At 37.8% G+C, this 16,399-nt stretch overlaps 1 protein-coding gene across 3 annotated transcripts in view; it reads left to right on the plus strand.

Moving 5' to 3' along the window:
• med12 (mediator complex subunit 12) overlaps window positions 1–16,399 on the plus strand; it is a 174,840-nt gene that overhangs the window by 40,508 nt on the left and 117,933 nt on the right. For all 3 annotated transcript variants that reach the window (XM_072270757.1, XM_072270758.1, XM_072270759.1), the window contains exons 3-10: window positions 2,176–2,367; window positions 4,882–5,041; window positions 5,630–5,805; window positions 7,818–7,928; window positions 9,055–9,327; window positions 10,769–10,915; window positions 11,061–11,160; window positions 12,448–12,584. In XM_072270757.1, coding sequence (XP_072126858.1) covers window positions 2,176–2,367; window positions 4,882–5,041; window positions 5,630–5,805; window positions 7,818–7,928; window positions 9,055–9,327; window positions 10,769–10,915; window positions 11,061–11,160; window positions 12,448–12,584 — 1,296 coding nt within the window. The remainder of the gene's footprint in view (window positions 1–2,175; window positions 2,368–4,881; window positions 5,042–5,629; window positions 5,806–7,817; window positions 7,929–9,054; window positions 9,328–10,768; window positions 10,916–11,060; window positions 11,161–12,447; window positions 12,585–16,399) is intronic.

Consider the following 16,399-nt stretch of genomic DNA (forward strand, 5'->3'; position numbering starts at 1 on the left):
ATTAGATCACATTTGTTTCACCTTATGATGGTTGGTCTGAATAACAACTAAACCTCTTGAGCATGTCTGCATGCTTTTTTGTATTGAGTTGCTGCCACTTGGCCCTTTAGATATTTGCACTAATGAGCTGGTGTACATGCGTACCGAATAAAATGGCCTTTGAGTGTATATTGGAGTTTGTAGCCATTTGCTTGATGTAAAGTGCATTGAAGCTTGTTATTTTGTGCTGAGGTAACTAACAGGCCAAAATGAATGTGCTGTATTTTACTTAGATGAAGGGTGCTTTTTTGGAAGCTTGTATTTGATTAGTATGGTATATCTAGTATGGTAAGATTAATAATATAGAGGAAACTCTGCTTCTTGGATATTAATACTCATCCAGAGCTCCTCAGCACTTTTATCTACACAGAAACTTGCTGCTGCTGCTTCCTTACTCCACCTCAGCTCTCAATCACGATTCCCTTGCCAGGAATGACAACAGAAATGTCTCCCTGCAAGGACAATCATGGCATGGTCCTCCACAATTCATACAAGTGGAAGGGCCACTGTCTAAGTCCCAGTGGATGCATCTTCCCCATGTGCCAATGAAGAAAATTGCAGGGAGAAGTATTAAGATGACCATTTTTGACCTTAATAAAATGAGTTTGCTCAGTTAATTGAGGGGGACTGTGAAGCATCCTCAAATTTGTGTGCCCAAATAATTTGTCTCCATCTTGTATTTGCTTTATGAAGATATCCAACCCTTTATCTTAACTATTAGGACCACAACAGATCCGATCTTGATTCAGGCTGGCTTGAAACCAGATTGCATAATCAATTAGATACTTCCCTCAGTCTTTCTTGCTGTAATGCTGCACTTGCCTTCAGATTTCCAACAAAGTTATAGCTGAGCAATAAAAAGAATGGAAAACTATTCAACCTACATTGCTTCCTCTCCAGAACTAAGATTAGCCCTTTATAGTTGAGTTGCAGTACGTGGACGATGCATACATATACATGCAATTTAAAACCAAGTTCCAAGCCATTTTCTGCTGATAAATACTCAAGAGTGGATTGAGCAAGGTTCTTTTGTACCTAAAATCCACAAAACAAATGTCCTCAACCAACTAGCTGTTGTATGACATTAACTTCTGACAATAAAGATTGACGTAGACGCGTCCCATAATCCTTTACCTAAATTTCTGCAAAGGTAGACACTGATAAAATTTACTTAGGCTAGCTGTCTGAGGGAAAAGTGTGTTTGAATTTTAAGGATTCAGTCTTGACAAAATGTCAATACTAGCTGGGCAGCAGTGATCCCTGTCCTCCTTTAAAAATTATGTTTATTTCTAAGATTTAGATTGCTGAGAAGAAGCACTTCAGAACACTGGAGGGGTATCACTAATTGTCTCCACAAAATACTCCCATTCATTGGCAGGATAAGCAATTCACTAGCTTCCCCAACATTGAGTTGACTTTGATGGGCTACTTCGTTTGCATCACCTCACTGCAGATTTTTGAAACCTCTTCTAAGCTTTGTTGTGGCAAGAGATCTTCCATTGAAGAGAAGAAATGATTCAAAGCTGTATATAAAGCTGTCTTAAGATATCGCAGTGTGCCCAACTGCTCATGCAATCCGTGGCCTGCTGCTATTCAAATTGAAAGAATTTTAGTATTTCTGTTTTTGGTCGTATACAATATTTGTTAAATCTATTTCATGGGAATAAACTCTACAACTAGTCAATATGTTTTATATGCTTTTGTTCAAAAAAGGTTCGCCAGGATGTCTTGTGCTCTTTTTGTATAGACATAGGTTTTTGACATTCAACAATGGGATGAAACAGAAAAGAGTGTTGATTTTCATCTCACATCAAATTTGGTACATTTACTAACATCTTGAGCCTTTTGTGCTGTGCTTAAGTTTCAACAGTTTTTTGTACAAGTTCTTATGTTGAGCCATCATTTTCTGACCATGAGTGAGAGTCGTTTTGAGTGTACTTAATTATAAGGGAGTTTTCAGTTTATATTGTGGTTTAGAGAGACAGTAGCATAAACTAATTCTAATTCAAGGACTGTTTCAATATTGTCATCCAAGGTTTCCTGCATTATTGTTCTAACATGAATATTTGTAACAATGGCTGTAATGTGTGCTTGTGATGCAAGGCCCTTTCAAATCTTTATTCAACTGTGTTGTAGATCAGCTCCTACTTCAGCAGTATAATTGCTGAGAAGTTGAGATGTAACACATTCCCAGATACTGGCAGAAGGAAGCCTCAGGTTAATCAAAAAGACAATTTCTGGCTTGTCACAGCTCGTTCTCAGCCTTCGATACATAACTGGTTTACTGATCTGGCTGGAACCAAACCACTAACTCAGCTTGCAAAAAAGGTAAGCTTTCTTTGATACCAACTTATACAGGATGCATTAATATTTGATTTGTGGAAAGCATAGGTTCTTTAATTGATATAGCTTAAGCCCAATAATCCTGCTGAGTTTTGAACTATAAAACACATCTTTGAGAATTAAAGAAAGAACTGAAGATGATTTTACCAGCACCAGGTAGAATAACTTGTAGCTTTTTGTACTCTCTTAGCTATCTTAATAAAACCAAGAATTCCATTCTTGGGCAGTTTTTTTTTCATCTCTTCTACCTTTAAGGAACAGAATAATTTACCCAGGTTTCATTGTTCTCACATGGCCTTAAGAAATCCCATTTAGTTCATTATGCTTATCCTCTCTTTTTCCATCAAAATGTATCACTCCTCTTCTTTTGTATTAAATTTCATAAATGTCTCATCTGTCGCCTCCTGATACATTTTGCTAAAATCTTCATTGACATTTCAAAATTTTGTATTATCTGGAGAAACTACGCCATCTTTATTTAAGTTCAAGGTTTGAATAAATGATCCTTTTATTGATTTGAAGGGAGTCCAACTCTTACAAGTAATTCTTCATCAACTCTTCTTTACCCAATTTTGTAACTGTGCTGTGACCATTCCTTTAATCCTGTTGGTTTTTAATTTTGCTAACAAGTATTATGCTTTGTTAAATGCCTTTGGAAAATAGATGTACACTGCAACAAAAACACTGGCCTCCTTTAATTATAAAGGTTGCTGGTGAACGCAGCAGGCCAGCCAGCATCTCTAGGAAGAGGTACAGTCGATGTTTCAGGCCGAGACCCTTCGTCAGGACTAACTGAAAGAAGAGCTAGTAAGAGATTTGAAAGTGGGAGGGGGAGATCCGAAATGATAGGAGAAGACAGGAGGGGGAGGCCTCCAAGCTGATGGCATGAACATTGACTTCTCAAACTTCCGCTAATGCCCCACCTCCCCCTCGTACCCCATCCGTTTTTTATTTATATGCACACATTCTTTTTCTCTCTCTCCTTTTTCTCTCTCTGTCCCTCTCACTATACCCCTTGCCCATCCTCTGGGTTCCCCCCTCCCCCTTTTCTTTCTCCCTGGGCCTCCTGTCCCATGATCCTCTCATATCCCTTTTGCCAATCAACTGTCCAGCTCTTGGCTCCATCCTTCCCCCTCCTGTCTTCTCCTATCATTTTGGATCTCCCCCTCCCCCTCCCACTTCCAAATCCCTTACTAGCTCTTCTTTCAGTTAGTCCTGATGAAGGGTCTCGGCCCGAAACGTCGACTGTACCTCTTCCTAGAGATGCTGCCTGGTCTGCTGCGCTCACCAGCAACTTCTATGTGTGTTGCTTGATATTCCAGCATCTGCAGATTTCCTTGTGTTTGTGTTTTGCCTCCTTTAATTCCCTCTTTTTATTGTTGTTCAACCAAGCCAGAAGCTTACTATTAACAAACCTGCAGTGACTCATTAATTCATATTTTTCCAAGAACCAATTATTTTGTCCTTCTATTCTACTTCAAAAAAAATTCTTTCATTAAAGTTAGGGTGACTGATAAGTGGTTGCTGTCATGGCAAGGAAACAGGCCCTTTGCCTACAAGGTGCATGAGAGTCACCTACTTACACATTTTTAGTTTTCTCCACATATTCCCATCAACTGTGCCCGGATTGTACTATTCATATATACACTATACAATGGCCAAATAACCTAACAAGCCTCATGTTTTAGTGTTGTCATTTTAAAATTTGAGATATGCCCACATCCAGTTTTGTTTAAATATTCACCTGAAATGGATCAATTGTCATATATTAATTACGCCCATTCTACCTGTATTCAATTCATATTGATATTATCTCCAGCACTTCTCCCCACCAGGAATTGCTACAAAAGTCTAAAGTTATCTAGACTGGGTATAGTCTATCTCGTTGGGCTTCCATAGTTTAAGAGTCCATGGTATAGATAATGTTAGGCATCTTGTATCATTCCTTAATTTCTCTTCAATTTTGCTCCTCTATCTCCTTCCCTCTATTTGGCAATCTATTGCTTACAACCAGTAACATACTGTCTCGTTCGTAATGTATTTTGACAAGTGGTTCTGCAAACCCCTTCACACCACTTCTGTCTTAGCACAGAGTCCAGTAATTGTTTGTATGATACTGAGATGAATGCATGATCATACTTAATGTACCTTGTGTCTGGCCTCACAATGTTGCTTTGCTGATGACTAGCATATGAGTGCAGCCCATGAATTTCTGTGGGGTCACTGATCTTAAGTAACGAGATAAGTGAAGTTAATTTTTCTCCCGATCCAGTACTTTTTCCTTCCTCTGAACATTGCCTTCTTTTTGATGCTACTGTTATACCCTTCCACAAAAATAGTGCTATTGAGCTTTTGTTCTAGCAAACCACAGCTGCATGTCTAATCTCGTTTACCTGTTCAATATTTTGTAGGATTGTATTTCAATTTGTCACAGAGTTTATGCTGAAACAATATTGGGATTTAAAAAATAATTCTAATTTGACCTCTATGCTATTTCAGGTGCCTATATTTAGTAAGAAAGAAGAAGTGTTTGGCTATCTGGCCAAGTACTCTGTGCCAGTAATGAGAGCAGCTTGGCTGATAAAAATGACGTGTGCCTATTATGCGGCAATAACAGAAACCAAGATGAAGAAACGCCACGTCATAGATCCATGTATAGGTAAGGTTAACAATAAAATGTACTATTATGAGTGAGTGTATTTGACATTTGTTTTGTATATGATTTGAAGTTGCCTTGGTAAGTGTATTAAATCATAAACAATTTGATTTTGCATCAGCAGCATGCCATGCTAGAGATTAAATGCTACATTTTATTGAAGTTTAGTGTGCATGAAAAGTTCGTTCACTTCACTGGTTTATTTCTTTCCCCCTAAAGTGGCTGCAATGCAGGTTCAGGCATTGCAGTTATTTGTGCGATTGAATACAATAATTATATTGTGAGAATTTAACAACATTGCTAGATCAAAGCTGGAGTTCTAGAATGTGTTAATTATTTCTGTATATGTTTTGGTATGCTTTTCAAAAGTATCACATACCTATGTTTTGAAATCAACAATTGGGAGACAAAAGTAGCCTGAGTTAACTCCTTTCTTGTCGATGAGTCATAATGGCTTTCTTTCAGTAATTGTGGATGCTATGACTCCTGTTGGGTCTATTTTATTATTGATTTTAAAATTTGTTTTAGCCAAAATAGTAAGGTGAGAAATTTGCTGGTGTGATCTACAAGTAGATCAATTTCTTTTTGCAGAATGGACTCAGATCATCACAAAGTACCTTTGGGAACAACTGCAAAAGATTGCTGAGTCCTATCGACAAATTTCCACACAGAACAGTGGGACACCAATGCCACCCACAGTGCCTGAGGTGGAGCAGGCCATGAAACAGTGGGAATATAATGAAAAGCTGGCTCTTTACATGTTTCAGGTAATGGGGAATGCTTTAATTGCATGAAAAGAAGTTGGCAAGCGTACTCTGCATTTCCTTCAAGAAACTATTAAATCATTATAAATGGCAGGATGTAATGCAGAAAAATTGGAAAAAAGAACATTTGTTTCTGTATAGTAAATGGTTAGTTTTCTGACTGATTCTACCATAAAAAGTTCAGTAATTGAATCAATTCTGCAGTTTTGGTGTTGGCACCAGAGCAAATAATAATAAAAATTACCATTTAAAAAAAAACTTGGCTTGTGTTCTTCAAGGGAAGTTCATATCACTTTGTCCAATTGTAACTTAAGTTCGCTTTTTATGCCTTTTGAATGGCCTCATAAGTTATTTATTTAGGGCAACTAGAGATATACCATGAATGCATTTATCCTCAATGATCTAAAAGTAATTTTCATATACAAACCTGGGTTATATCCCTGTATTTTGAAGAAGGGCTTAATCTTGCATGTAAAACACTGTTTTGATTAACAGAGGCAAACCATAATTGGCTGAAAAAATCTGAAAGTTGTTACTTGAATTAAATAAATAAAACTGGTGGAAATATAGTGAGTGTAGAGAGAAATGATTAGCTCTTCAGGTCAGTATTCTTTCATCAAAATAGGGGAAACTCCTTTCAAATACAGTGGTTTCTGGTTAATTGTGCCATTGGTTAATCAGGGCAGCCATTTATTTGGGACAACTCATAAAGAACAAAACTAAATTGAGAAAATAGCCAGGATTCCCTTTGTGTATTTGGGACACTATGCCACTTAATTAGCACAGGAGACTCTTGCTGAACAGTTTCTAGTTGGCATCAGTTATGTGCATGTGTGTGGCCTTTAGACACTACTCCTTGCTTAGAGCGATCAGTTTTTAAATAGTGTCAGTTGCATCTGTTTGAGTTTAAAAAGTAGTGATTTTTTTGTGAGTAATTGTTGGCATGAAATAAGCTGTAAGACAATTCAGAACTGTTTCACTCACCGTGGTTTCAAGCATTCAGGCTTGGAGATGCCAGAAATGGCCAGGAGTGAAAGTGAAATGGTTTCTCTACTTCAACGAGTTAGGAATTATGAAAGTGTCAATAATCATCTTGCATGTTACAATGAAAATGATGATTTGGAGGATGCAGTGATTAAAACTTATGAAGACAGTCCATTGTCTGCACTAAGTGTCTCTGTTGATTTATTAATTTACACTCAAGTAAAAGAACACAGCAGGTGAATACGTCTGTCAGTAACTATTGGGAACTAAACTAATACTCAGTTTTATAGTACTATAGAGGTATTGGTGGTGTTCTAATTTGTTCCTTATTTCATTTAAATGCATAAATCGTTAATGAGTTAAACAGTAGTTTTTTTTTCCCCCTTTTAACTATTTCCGAGGAAGTTCGGCTCATTGGGGTTGCTGCTAAATTGGGCCAAAATGTATTGGTCTCAATGTGTTCCAATTAACCGGAATCCTCTGTACTACTTTGATTTCTCTTTTGTCATTCTCCTATATTCTCCCAATAAAACCAAATGCAAATTTGTGGAACACTTCATCTTCTGATTGAGCATGATGGGACTTAACACTGAGTTTAACAATTACAGGCAATCAGCACACCTCGCATCTCACTCTTCCAACACTGATAGTTTTTTTAAAAAATCTTTTTTGCTAGATATCTGTTGTGTTTGTTCCTATTTGCACTTTGTCCAATCTTGCCTTTATTATTCACTAATCCCAATACCACATTCTTTCAGTGGGTTCCATCACTCCCTTCATTGATTAAATACATCTGCCTTACAGTTTATCACAGAACTGCACGTTTTTTTGTTGTCTTCTGTTTTTCTCCCATTGTCTATTTTTTCTGATTTTTTCTAATTCTGATAGTCGAATAGAATTGTTAACTTTGCTTCTCTCTCCACAGATGTTATCTGACTTGCATATTTCCATGATTTTTTGTTTGTTTTATTTCAGATTTCCAGCATCTATAATGATTACTTTTTAGATTTATCTGTGTTTTCTGTTTGTAGGATGGAATGCTAGACAGGCATGAGTTCCTGACCTGGGTTCTTGAATGCTTTGAGAAGATCCGACCGGGGGAGGATGAACTACTTAAACTGCTTCTCCCATTAATGTTACAGGTAGGGAAGATATGTCTGTTGCACTAGGCAATTTTTATTGAGAAATTTTCAATTCATTTAACATTACATTTTTGAGTAGAGATTAAAGGGTTGCTCTCTTAAACAGAGGCAGGAAGTTGATATTTAACACAAAATGTTCAGTACAATTATTGTGTAATGGTGATTCTTCTAATTTGTCATCTCCAATTGCTCAATTATCATGGGAGAAAATGCAATTTTATATTTGTTTCACTGTTTAACCTTTAGTATAATTACTGAAATCTTAATACCTGCTTTGTATTAAGGAAATAAAATTAAGGTTGGGAGACTGCTTAATACCTCATGAGAGTGACCATAATCTTTTAGTTGCCTGTCGTCTTAATTCTCTATCCTACTCCTATTTTGACTTCCCTGGATCTGGTTTCCTGCAATGATCAACCTTCCTCTCCCCAGTAAGGAACACTATTTAATATTTTGCCTAAGAATATGCAGGTCTTGCAACTCTTATCTAATTCAATGCATTCATAAAACTATTATTTCCTGTTACTTCCATTATTACATTTATTTCAGTAACTGTATTCCATATTTCACACTTGCTGCATTGTTTGTTCTCTGAACTTGTTCACCTTCCTATAGGCAGATTGAGTGGCATTCAGTCCCCTCTTTTACCCCCTAACTCTACCTTCAGTCAAGAGGTACCATAGCATTTGGACAAGAACTGTTAGAATGGGAAGCAGCTTCTTCTCCCATTCCGTAAGACTGAAGAACCTCTTGCCTCCTCCCAGGTCTCATTACATATGAAGTGCCAGTAGATTATACTGTTTGTTCTTTTTATTCTTCATCCTCTCTGAAAATTAAAATCTTGTTCTCACTTCCAATTAACTGAAACGTTAACTTAGTTTTTGCTGCTACAGATGCTGTCTGACCTGTTGAATATCCCCAACATTATTTTTTACATCTGAATTATTTGAAGTTGAGTTTTTTTAACTCTGTAGATATTGTTAACAATGTTGAATTATTAGTGTAGAAATGCTACATACTGTTAGCTTCTATAGTGTTTAAGCATCAACATTAATTGAGTAACTATATAGACTGTTGTCCTTCAGGACATATAAATTTGTGACTTATGTATTTTTCTTTTCTGCAGTACTCTGGAGAGTTTGTGCAATCTGCGTACCTGTCGAGACGCCTGGCCTACTTTTGTACCCGACGTCTCTCTATGCTGCTAGGCGATAGTGGTAGTAATGTCGTCACAGGAGGGCATCAATCTCATGTGATTGCAGCACCCACTGCAAATACCTTACCTCCAACTCCAACACCGCCACCCAATGGGGCCACCCAACCCCAGTCTCCATTTATGGATTTTTATATTTGTCCACAGCATCGTCCAGTAGTGTTTGGATTAAGCTGCATGCTTCAGGTAGGTTAGCAATCGATCCAGCCTTCAGATATGCCAACTATCTGTTAATTACCAGTGTAAAGCATCTTTTCCCCAAGAAGTTAAAGGTTTAAGATATTTAATCTCTGGATAGTAAAATATAATTTATCATTAAAAGTCATAAAATCTGTCCTGAAGTGCAGCGTTCATGCAACATTAAATCATACAAGTATATAAAACAGATTTGATTCCGGTCTTGACTGTAGTAGCTGTGCATACAAGTAGCATTGGTAGAACTGCAGATACTGCATTTTGTCCAGTGTTAAGGGGAGTAGTTTAACTAGATTGGCCCTTCTAATTTTTCCTTACTAAAAAAGTGTATGGACAGTAGGTAAGGGGAAGGCTTCACTTCTATCAAATTGCCTGCTGAAGTATAACTTTGGGTCACAAATGAAAAAAGGTTCTTTCCTTGATGAATGGACCCAGCACATAAGTGCAATTATGAAGAAAGCACAGCAACTCCTCTACTTCCTTAGAAGTTTTCAAAGATTTGGCATATCATCTAAAACTTTGACAAATCTCTACAGATCTGTAGTGGAGAGTATATTGATTGGCTGCATTACAGCCTAGTATGGAAAATCCACAAAAACTAATGGATATGGCCCAGTCCATCACAGGTAAAGCCCTCCTCACCATTGAGCATGTTTACATAGTGTTGTTGAATGAAAGCAGCATTAATCTTCATGAACCCCCACCACTCAGGGCATGCTGTCTTTTCGCTACTACCTTCAGAAGAAGATACTGGAACCTCAGGACCCACACCACCACGTTCAGGAATAGTTACTGCCCCTCAACCATCAGGCTCTTGAATCAGAGGTGATAACTTCACTCAACTTCACTTGCCCCGTGACCGAACTGTTCTCACAACCTATGGACTCACTTTCAAGGACTCTTCATCTCATGTTCTCAATATTTAATGCTTACCTATTTATTATTATTATTTATTTTTTATTTGCACAGTTTGGTGTCTTTTGCACACGGGCTGTTGATGCGGTCTTTCATTGATTCTATTATGGTTATTGGATTTATAAGAGTATTCTTGCAAGAAAGTGAATGTTATCATTGTATATGGTGACATATATGTATTTTAATAATAAATTTACTTTGAACTTTGAGCTAGATGGGAAATGACAGATATAAGTAAACGACATGATTAGTGAACAAATCATAATGGCATTAGATCTACAATGGGAGTTTTAGTGTGGATAGTTGTTTCTGATCATTACCTAATGATTCCTAATGAAAAGTGTTCATTGGCCATATATGCTGGAGATCTGTCTCACACATAAACACTGACCATATTGAAAAGGATTTAGTTCCATAAAAATCCAAAATGTAAACCTTATTTCTTGAATAAAAATGTTGTTTCCTGCAGAAGGTTTGTGATTTGTTATCTGTGTGACTGTAGCTATTTGTTTTACAGAGCATCGTCCTGTGTTGTCCAAGTGCATTGGTATGGCATTACTCGTTGACTGATTGCAGAAATAAGACTGGATCACCACTTGATCTTTTACCCATAGCACCATCCAGTCTACCCATGCCAGGAGGAAACTCTGTATTTACTCAACAAGTACGTGAGATTCTGCTCTTTGATATAAAAGCAAAAATGTAAGATTATGAAGAAGCACTTTGGGACATGTTTTTCATTGGAAATGCTACATAGGGATGAGCTAATACTGAAATTTGCTTTTACTGTTTGCCCAAACCATAACCAGGTTCGAGCTAAAGTGCGGGAAATTGAGGAGCAGATTAAAGAGAGAGGTCAAGCAGTAGAGGTCAGGTGGTCTTTTGATAAGTGCCAAGAAACTACTGCAGGTAATCGTAACTTCAAAAAATCGGTGTTTCTTTGCAAGTCGTAAGTGAACTGGCAGTCAAACAATGATTGCATTTTACTGTTGAATATTAATTAAATGGAATTATAACACAAGAATTAAGAGTAAAATATGATTGGACATTTTTATCGACCTCAGTCCAACTATCCATCTTTCTACAACCTCTTTCACTCCTCTCTGTCTCTAGTAACTTGTTTGTACTGTCCAGTCAGTGGTTCTTGCTGGAAATGCTGAGCAGGTCAGCCATCATCTACAGCAATAGAAACATAAGTAATGTTTCAAGACAATGACCTTTCATCAGAACCCTTCCTTTTGGCTGAAAACGTGATTTTATTTTTTTACTATATTTTTAAGCATCTAATTTGATAGTTAATGCTCCTTGATATTTGATCTTTTCCTCAAAGTGAATTTAGATTCTTTATTGTAGCCCCTAAGTACTGAATCAAATGTTTTTTAAGGTAGTTATTCAAATACTATTGGACATTACATCTGAGATGCTGTCTCCTTGTACAGAGCTAAATCTTTCTCCCTTCAGGATTGTCTTGGGTGAGAGGTTGAAGAGAATGTCAGATTTCCTCTCCTCCTATCAAAATCACCTCATTCACAGCATTTGAAGTACTTTCTTCTTTGTTTTTCTCATCTCTCTCCCTTGATCCTGAACAGGGGCAACAGCTAGTGTTTCAATAACTGACATCATGCACATGATTACATAATTGCCATTTCTCCTTTTTTTCTCTCCTGCACACTTATTCATTTGTAGATATAGGTTGGTATTGTGGGTTGAGTCTTGTTAGAGTGGGCGATGTGGTGGAAAGTGTGCTGTTGGAATGTAGATAGCTGTGATATTTAAAATACTGTACAGTTGTAAATAAAAAGCTGTAAATACATCCAGCAGGATGGCTTTTGAGCAGCTAACCAAAAATGGATGTGTTCTTTATTTTGTCTCACTCTGTATCCATCTCCTGTGCTGTGTATTAACTTCGATAGCTGTTTAAAAAAAACAGGAAAATGAACAGTCAAAGTTTCAGGCTGAGATCCTTCATGAAGACTGAGATATCGACTGTTCACTTCCCTCTATAGATGCTGCCTAACTGTTGAGTTCATCCAGCATTTTCTGTGTGTTACTCAAGATTTCTGGCATCTGCGGAATGTCCTGTGTCTGTTTCAACTTTGTTGCATCTCCATAATTTAAAATTACTTGTGTCGTGTGGTTTCTTTACTGAACAATTAAGGTTTACATCTTCCATGACACTGCTGTCTATTTTTCCAGGTTTTACAATTGGTCGTGTATTACATACATTGGAAGTACTTGACAGCCACAGCTTTGAAAAATCAGATTTCAATAACTCATTGGATTCCCTGTACAATAGGATATTTGGATCAGGACAGAATAAAGATGGACAGGAGGTGGGTGTATGTTGTATTTTTCGCAACACTGACTTAAAGGGAACTGCATAAATTTTATCTGATTTCCTTCTGAAGGCAACATTTCCTTTCTGTGGTCTAATTTCATATTTACCAATAATCATCCTCATTCAGTTTTTTCATTGCATGAAGTTATGTTTGTTATTATATTTGGAAATAAGCTAAAGGTTCTACGGTGATCTTGTCCAAATTAAATAAAAACAAGTGTCAGTGGGGAAAAAAACTTGGCTGATTTCTCTATTTCATTTTTACCCAAAAACAAGTTGTCAACAGGAACTTTAAAAAAAAATCAAAGTGAAATATTAATATGTAGTTTGGTCAAATGCATTAAAATAGAAGTTATGTTATTAGCACAGATTACTGATTATTTAAAATTTGTATAGAATCAGTCTAATATTTTCACATCTATTTAAACGAGGCAACTGCAGAAGTTTTTTTTATTTGTCTCATTAAATCTTTTCTTTCTCCAATAGGTTAGAATGAAATATTAAATGTCCATAAACTCACAATCAGTACAAGTTATGGTTGGGTCCAAATGTATATTTTCAGTAATTCTTGTTTTGAAACATTCATGAAATCTGCTTAAAGTCTTTCGCCAGTTGTAGTCTTCAAATAAACTCATACTCTGAACCAAATTTTAACCGAGTATGCTGAGGAGAATATTACATAATTATGAAATTAATAATTGCGAAGTAGTTTTTGGCGGCAAGTTTAAACAAATCAATGCCCTATGATAATTGTGCATCAACCAAGTTCATAACAAAATTTATAATTCTTTGTAACGTTTTTGAAGACAGTTAATTTTCTTTGATAAAGTTTGACGAGATATACTATTGCATTTATGTATTGTTCATATAATATTGAACTTGTGACTAATCTTTAAAAAAATCATTGCCGAGCTCGTCAAACATGGTTTGCATCATGGGCTGGAAGTTGGCTTGAATATATTACATGTTGGCTGTATTAGTTCCTATTAAGTTTCCTGTCACTTGTTTTAGTGTTGCAAAACAAAATTTCATGCACACTTGAACACTACAGCACAGAAGCAGACCCTTCAGCCCAGCTAGTCTGTGCTAAACTATTAATCTACTTTGTCCCATCAACCAACACCTGGATGTCAACCTTTCATACCCCTCCCATTCATGTACCTATCTAAATTTCTCTTAAATGATGAAATCAAACCCAAATCCTCCACTTCTGCTGGCAGCTCGTTCCACACTCTCTCCACCCTCTGAGTGAAGAAATTCCCCTTCATGTCCCCCTTAAACAATTCACCTTTCACCCCTAACCCATGACCTTTACTTCTAGTCTCACCCAACCTCAACCTGCTAGCATTTACCTTATCATTTATCTCATTTTCCTTGCCAAGCAACTGAACCTTCTTGACCAATTTCCCATACTGGACCTTGTGAAATGCCTTGCTAAAGTCCATATAGACAATATCTACTGCCTTGCCTTCATCAACTTTCCTGGTAGCTTCCTTGAAAAACTTTATATGATTGGTTAGACATGACCTACCATGCACAAAGGCATGTTGATCATCCCTAATCAGTCCCCATTTATCCAAATATTTGTATATCCAATCCCTGAGAATAGCTTACCCACCACTGATGTCAGGCACACTTGCCAATAATTTGCTAGCTTAACGGAACAACATTAGCTATCTTCCAATCTTCCATCACCTCATCCGTGGCTAAGAATGTTATTATCTCTGCTAGGGTTCCAGCAATTTCTGTACTAGCCCCCATAGGGTCTGAGGGAACACCTTGTCAGGCCCTGCGGATTTATCCACCCTAATTTGCCTCAAGACAGTAAACACCTCCTCCTCTGTAATCTGTATACAGTCCAGGACCTCACTGTTGTTTTGCTTCAGTTCTATAGACACTGTCTGTTTCCCGTACAAATACAGATGCAAAAATGTCCATATAAGATCCCCTCCGTTTCTTTTGGCTCCGTACATAGATGACCACTCTGATCTTCAAGAGGATCAATTTTGTCCCTTGCAATTCTTTTGCTCTTAATATTAGAAGCTCTTGGAATTCTCCTTCACCTTGTGTGCTAGAGCAACTTCATGCTTTCTTTTAGCCCTCATGATTTCCTTCTTAAGTGTTCTCTTAAATTTCTTATGCTTCTCAACCACAGTATGCCATTTGTTCTTTGATGCCTATACCCGCTGTGTACCTCCATCTTGAAAACCAAAGTTCCCTCAACCTGTTATCCTTGCCTTTTAATCTGGCAGAATCATTTTACTCTGAAAATTTCACTTTTGAAGGCCTCCCACTTACCAAGCCCATCTTTGCTTGAAAACAAACATGTCCAAGTCCACACCTGCCAAACTCTTCCTGATACCCCCAAAATTGGGTTTCTCTTAATTTAAAATCTCAACCCGAGGATCAGAACTTTTGGCATTATAATCACGAAATGCAGTGTTCCTTTACACAAACTTCTGTCACCTACCCAGTTTCATTCCTTAATAGGAGATCCAGTGTCGCACTTCCTTTAGTTGGGACCTCTGTGTTTTGATTAAGGAAACTTTGCTGAACATATTTGACAAACTTTATTCCATCTAGCCCTTTTACAGTATGGAAGTTACAGTCGATATGTAGAAAGTTAAAATCACCCTACTATCTCAACCTCATGTTTCTTGCAACAGTCAGCAATCTCTCTACATATTTGCTTCTCTCAATCCTATTGGGTGGTTGATAATATCTTATGAATGTGGTCATCTTTCTTATTCCTCAGTTCTACCTTTATAGCCTCAGTTAATGACCTGTCCAGTCAGTTCTGTGAGCACTACTGTGATATTTTCCCTGATTCGTAATGCCATTTATCATGCTTTATTGTGTCTAAAACAATGGAACCCCATATCCTTGAGATGCTAATCCAGTCCTTCATGGAACCATCCCACTAATGACCACAATGTCATAATTCCACGTTCTAAAGTGTCCTAATCACATCTGCCTTTCCCACATTGTATTGAAATACATAAAATTCAGAACATTAGTCCCACCTTGCTCAACCTTTCGATTCTTGACCTTGTGGGATTAACAGCACCTTTCCCCACAACCATTCCACCATCTGCTCTGGCCACTGATCTCTACCTCCCTGCAACTTTAGCTTAAGTCCCCCTATGCAGCACCGGAAAACCTTTGTGCAAGGATATTGGTCCACCTCCAGTTCAGGTGCAAACTGTCCTTGCTGTACAAGTCCTACCTTCCCTGGAAGGGAAACCAATGATCCAAAAATCTGAAGCCCTTCCTCTCACGCCATCTCCTTAGCAGCATGTTAAACTGTATGATCTTCCTATTCCTGGCTTCACTTGCACATGGCATGAGTAGCAATCTTGAGATCACAACCCTGCAGGTCCTGTCCTTTAACTTAGCCCCTGAACTCAGTTTGCAGGACATCATTACCCTTCCTACCCATGTCATTGGTACTGACTTAATGCACAACCTCTGGCTGTTCACCCTACTAGTTAAGAGTACTTTAAACTCCTTCCGAGGTGTCTCTGATCCTGGCACCCAGGAGGCAAATCCCATTTGGGAATCTCGTCCTCCTCCACAGAACCTCCTGTTTGTTGAATTCTTAAATCCCCTACTACCACTACAGCTTACCTCTTCCCTCCCCTTCCCTTCCCTTCTGAGCACAGTGTCAAACTCTGTGCCGGAGACCTGACCATCATGGCTTTCCTTTGCTAGGCCTCTCTCTCCCATGTCCCCCTCCCCTCAAACAACATCCAAGGCAGTATGCCTGTTATTGAGGGGAGCTGCTGACGGTCACCCAGTTACCTGTGTCCT

This window comes from Mobula birostris, chromosome 10 (genome assembly GCF_030028105.1).
Source record: "Mobula birostris isolate sMobBir1 chromosome 10, sMobBir1.hap1, whole genome shotgun sequence".
In the NCBI taxonomy this organism is placed as follows: Eukaryota; Metazoa; Chordata; class Chondrichthyes; order Myliobatiformes; family Myliobatidae; genus Mobula; species Mobula birostris.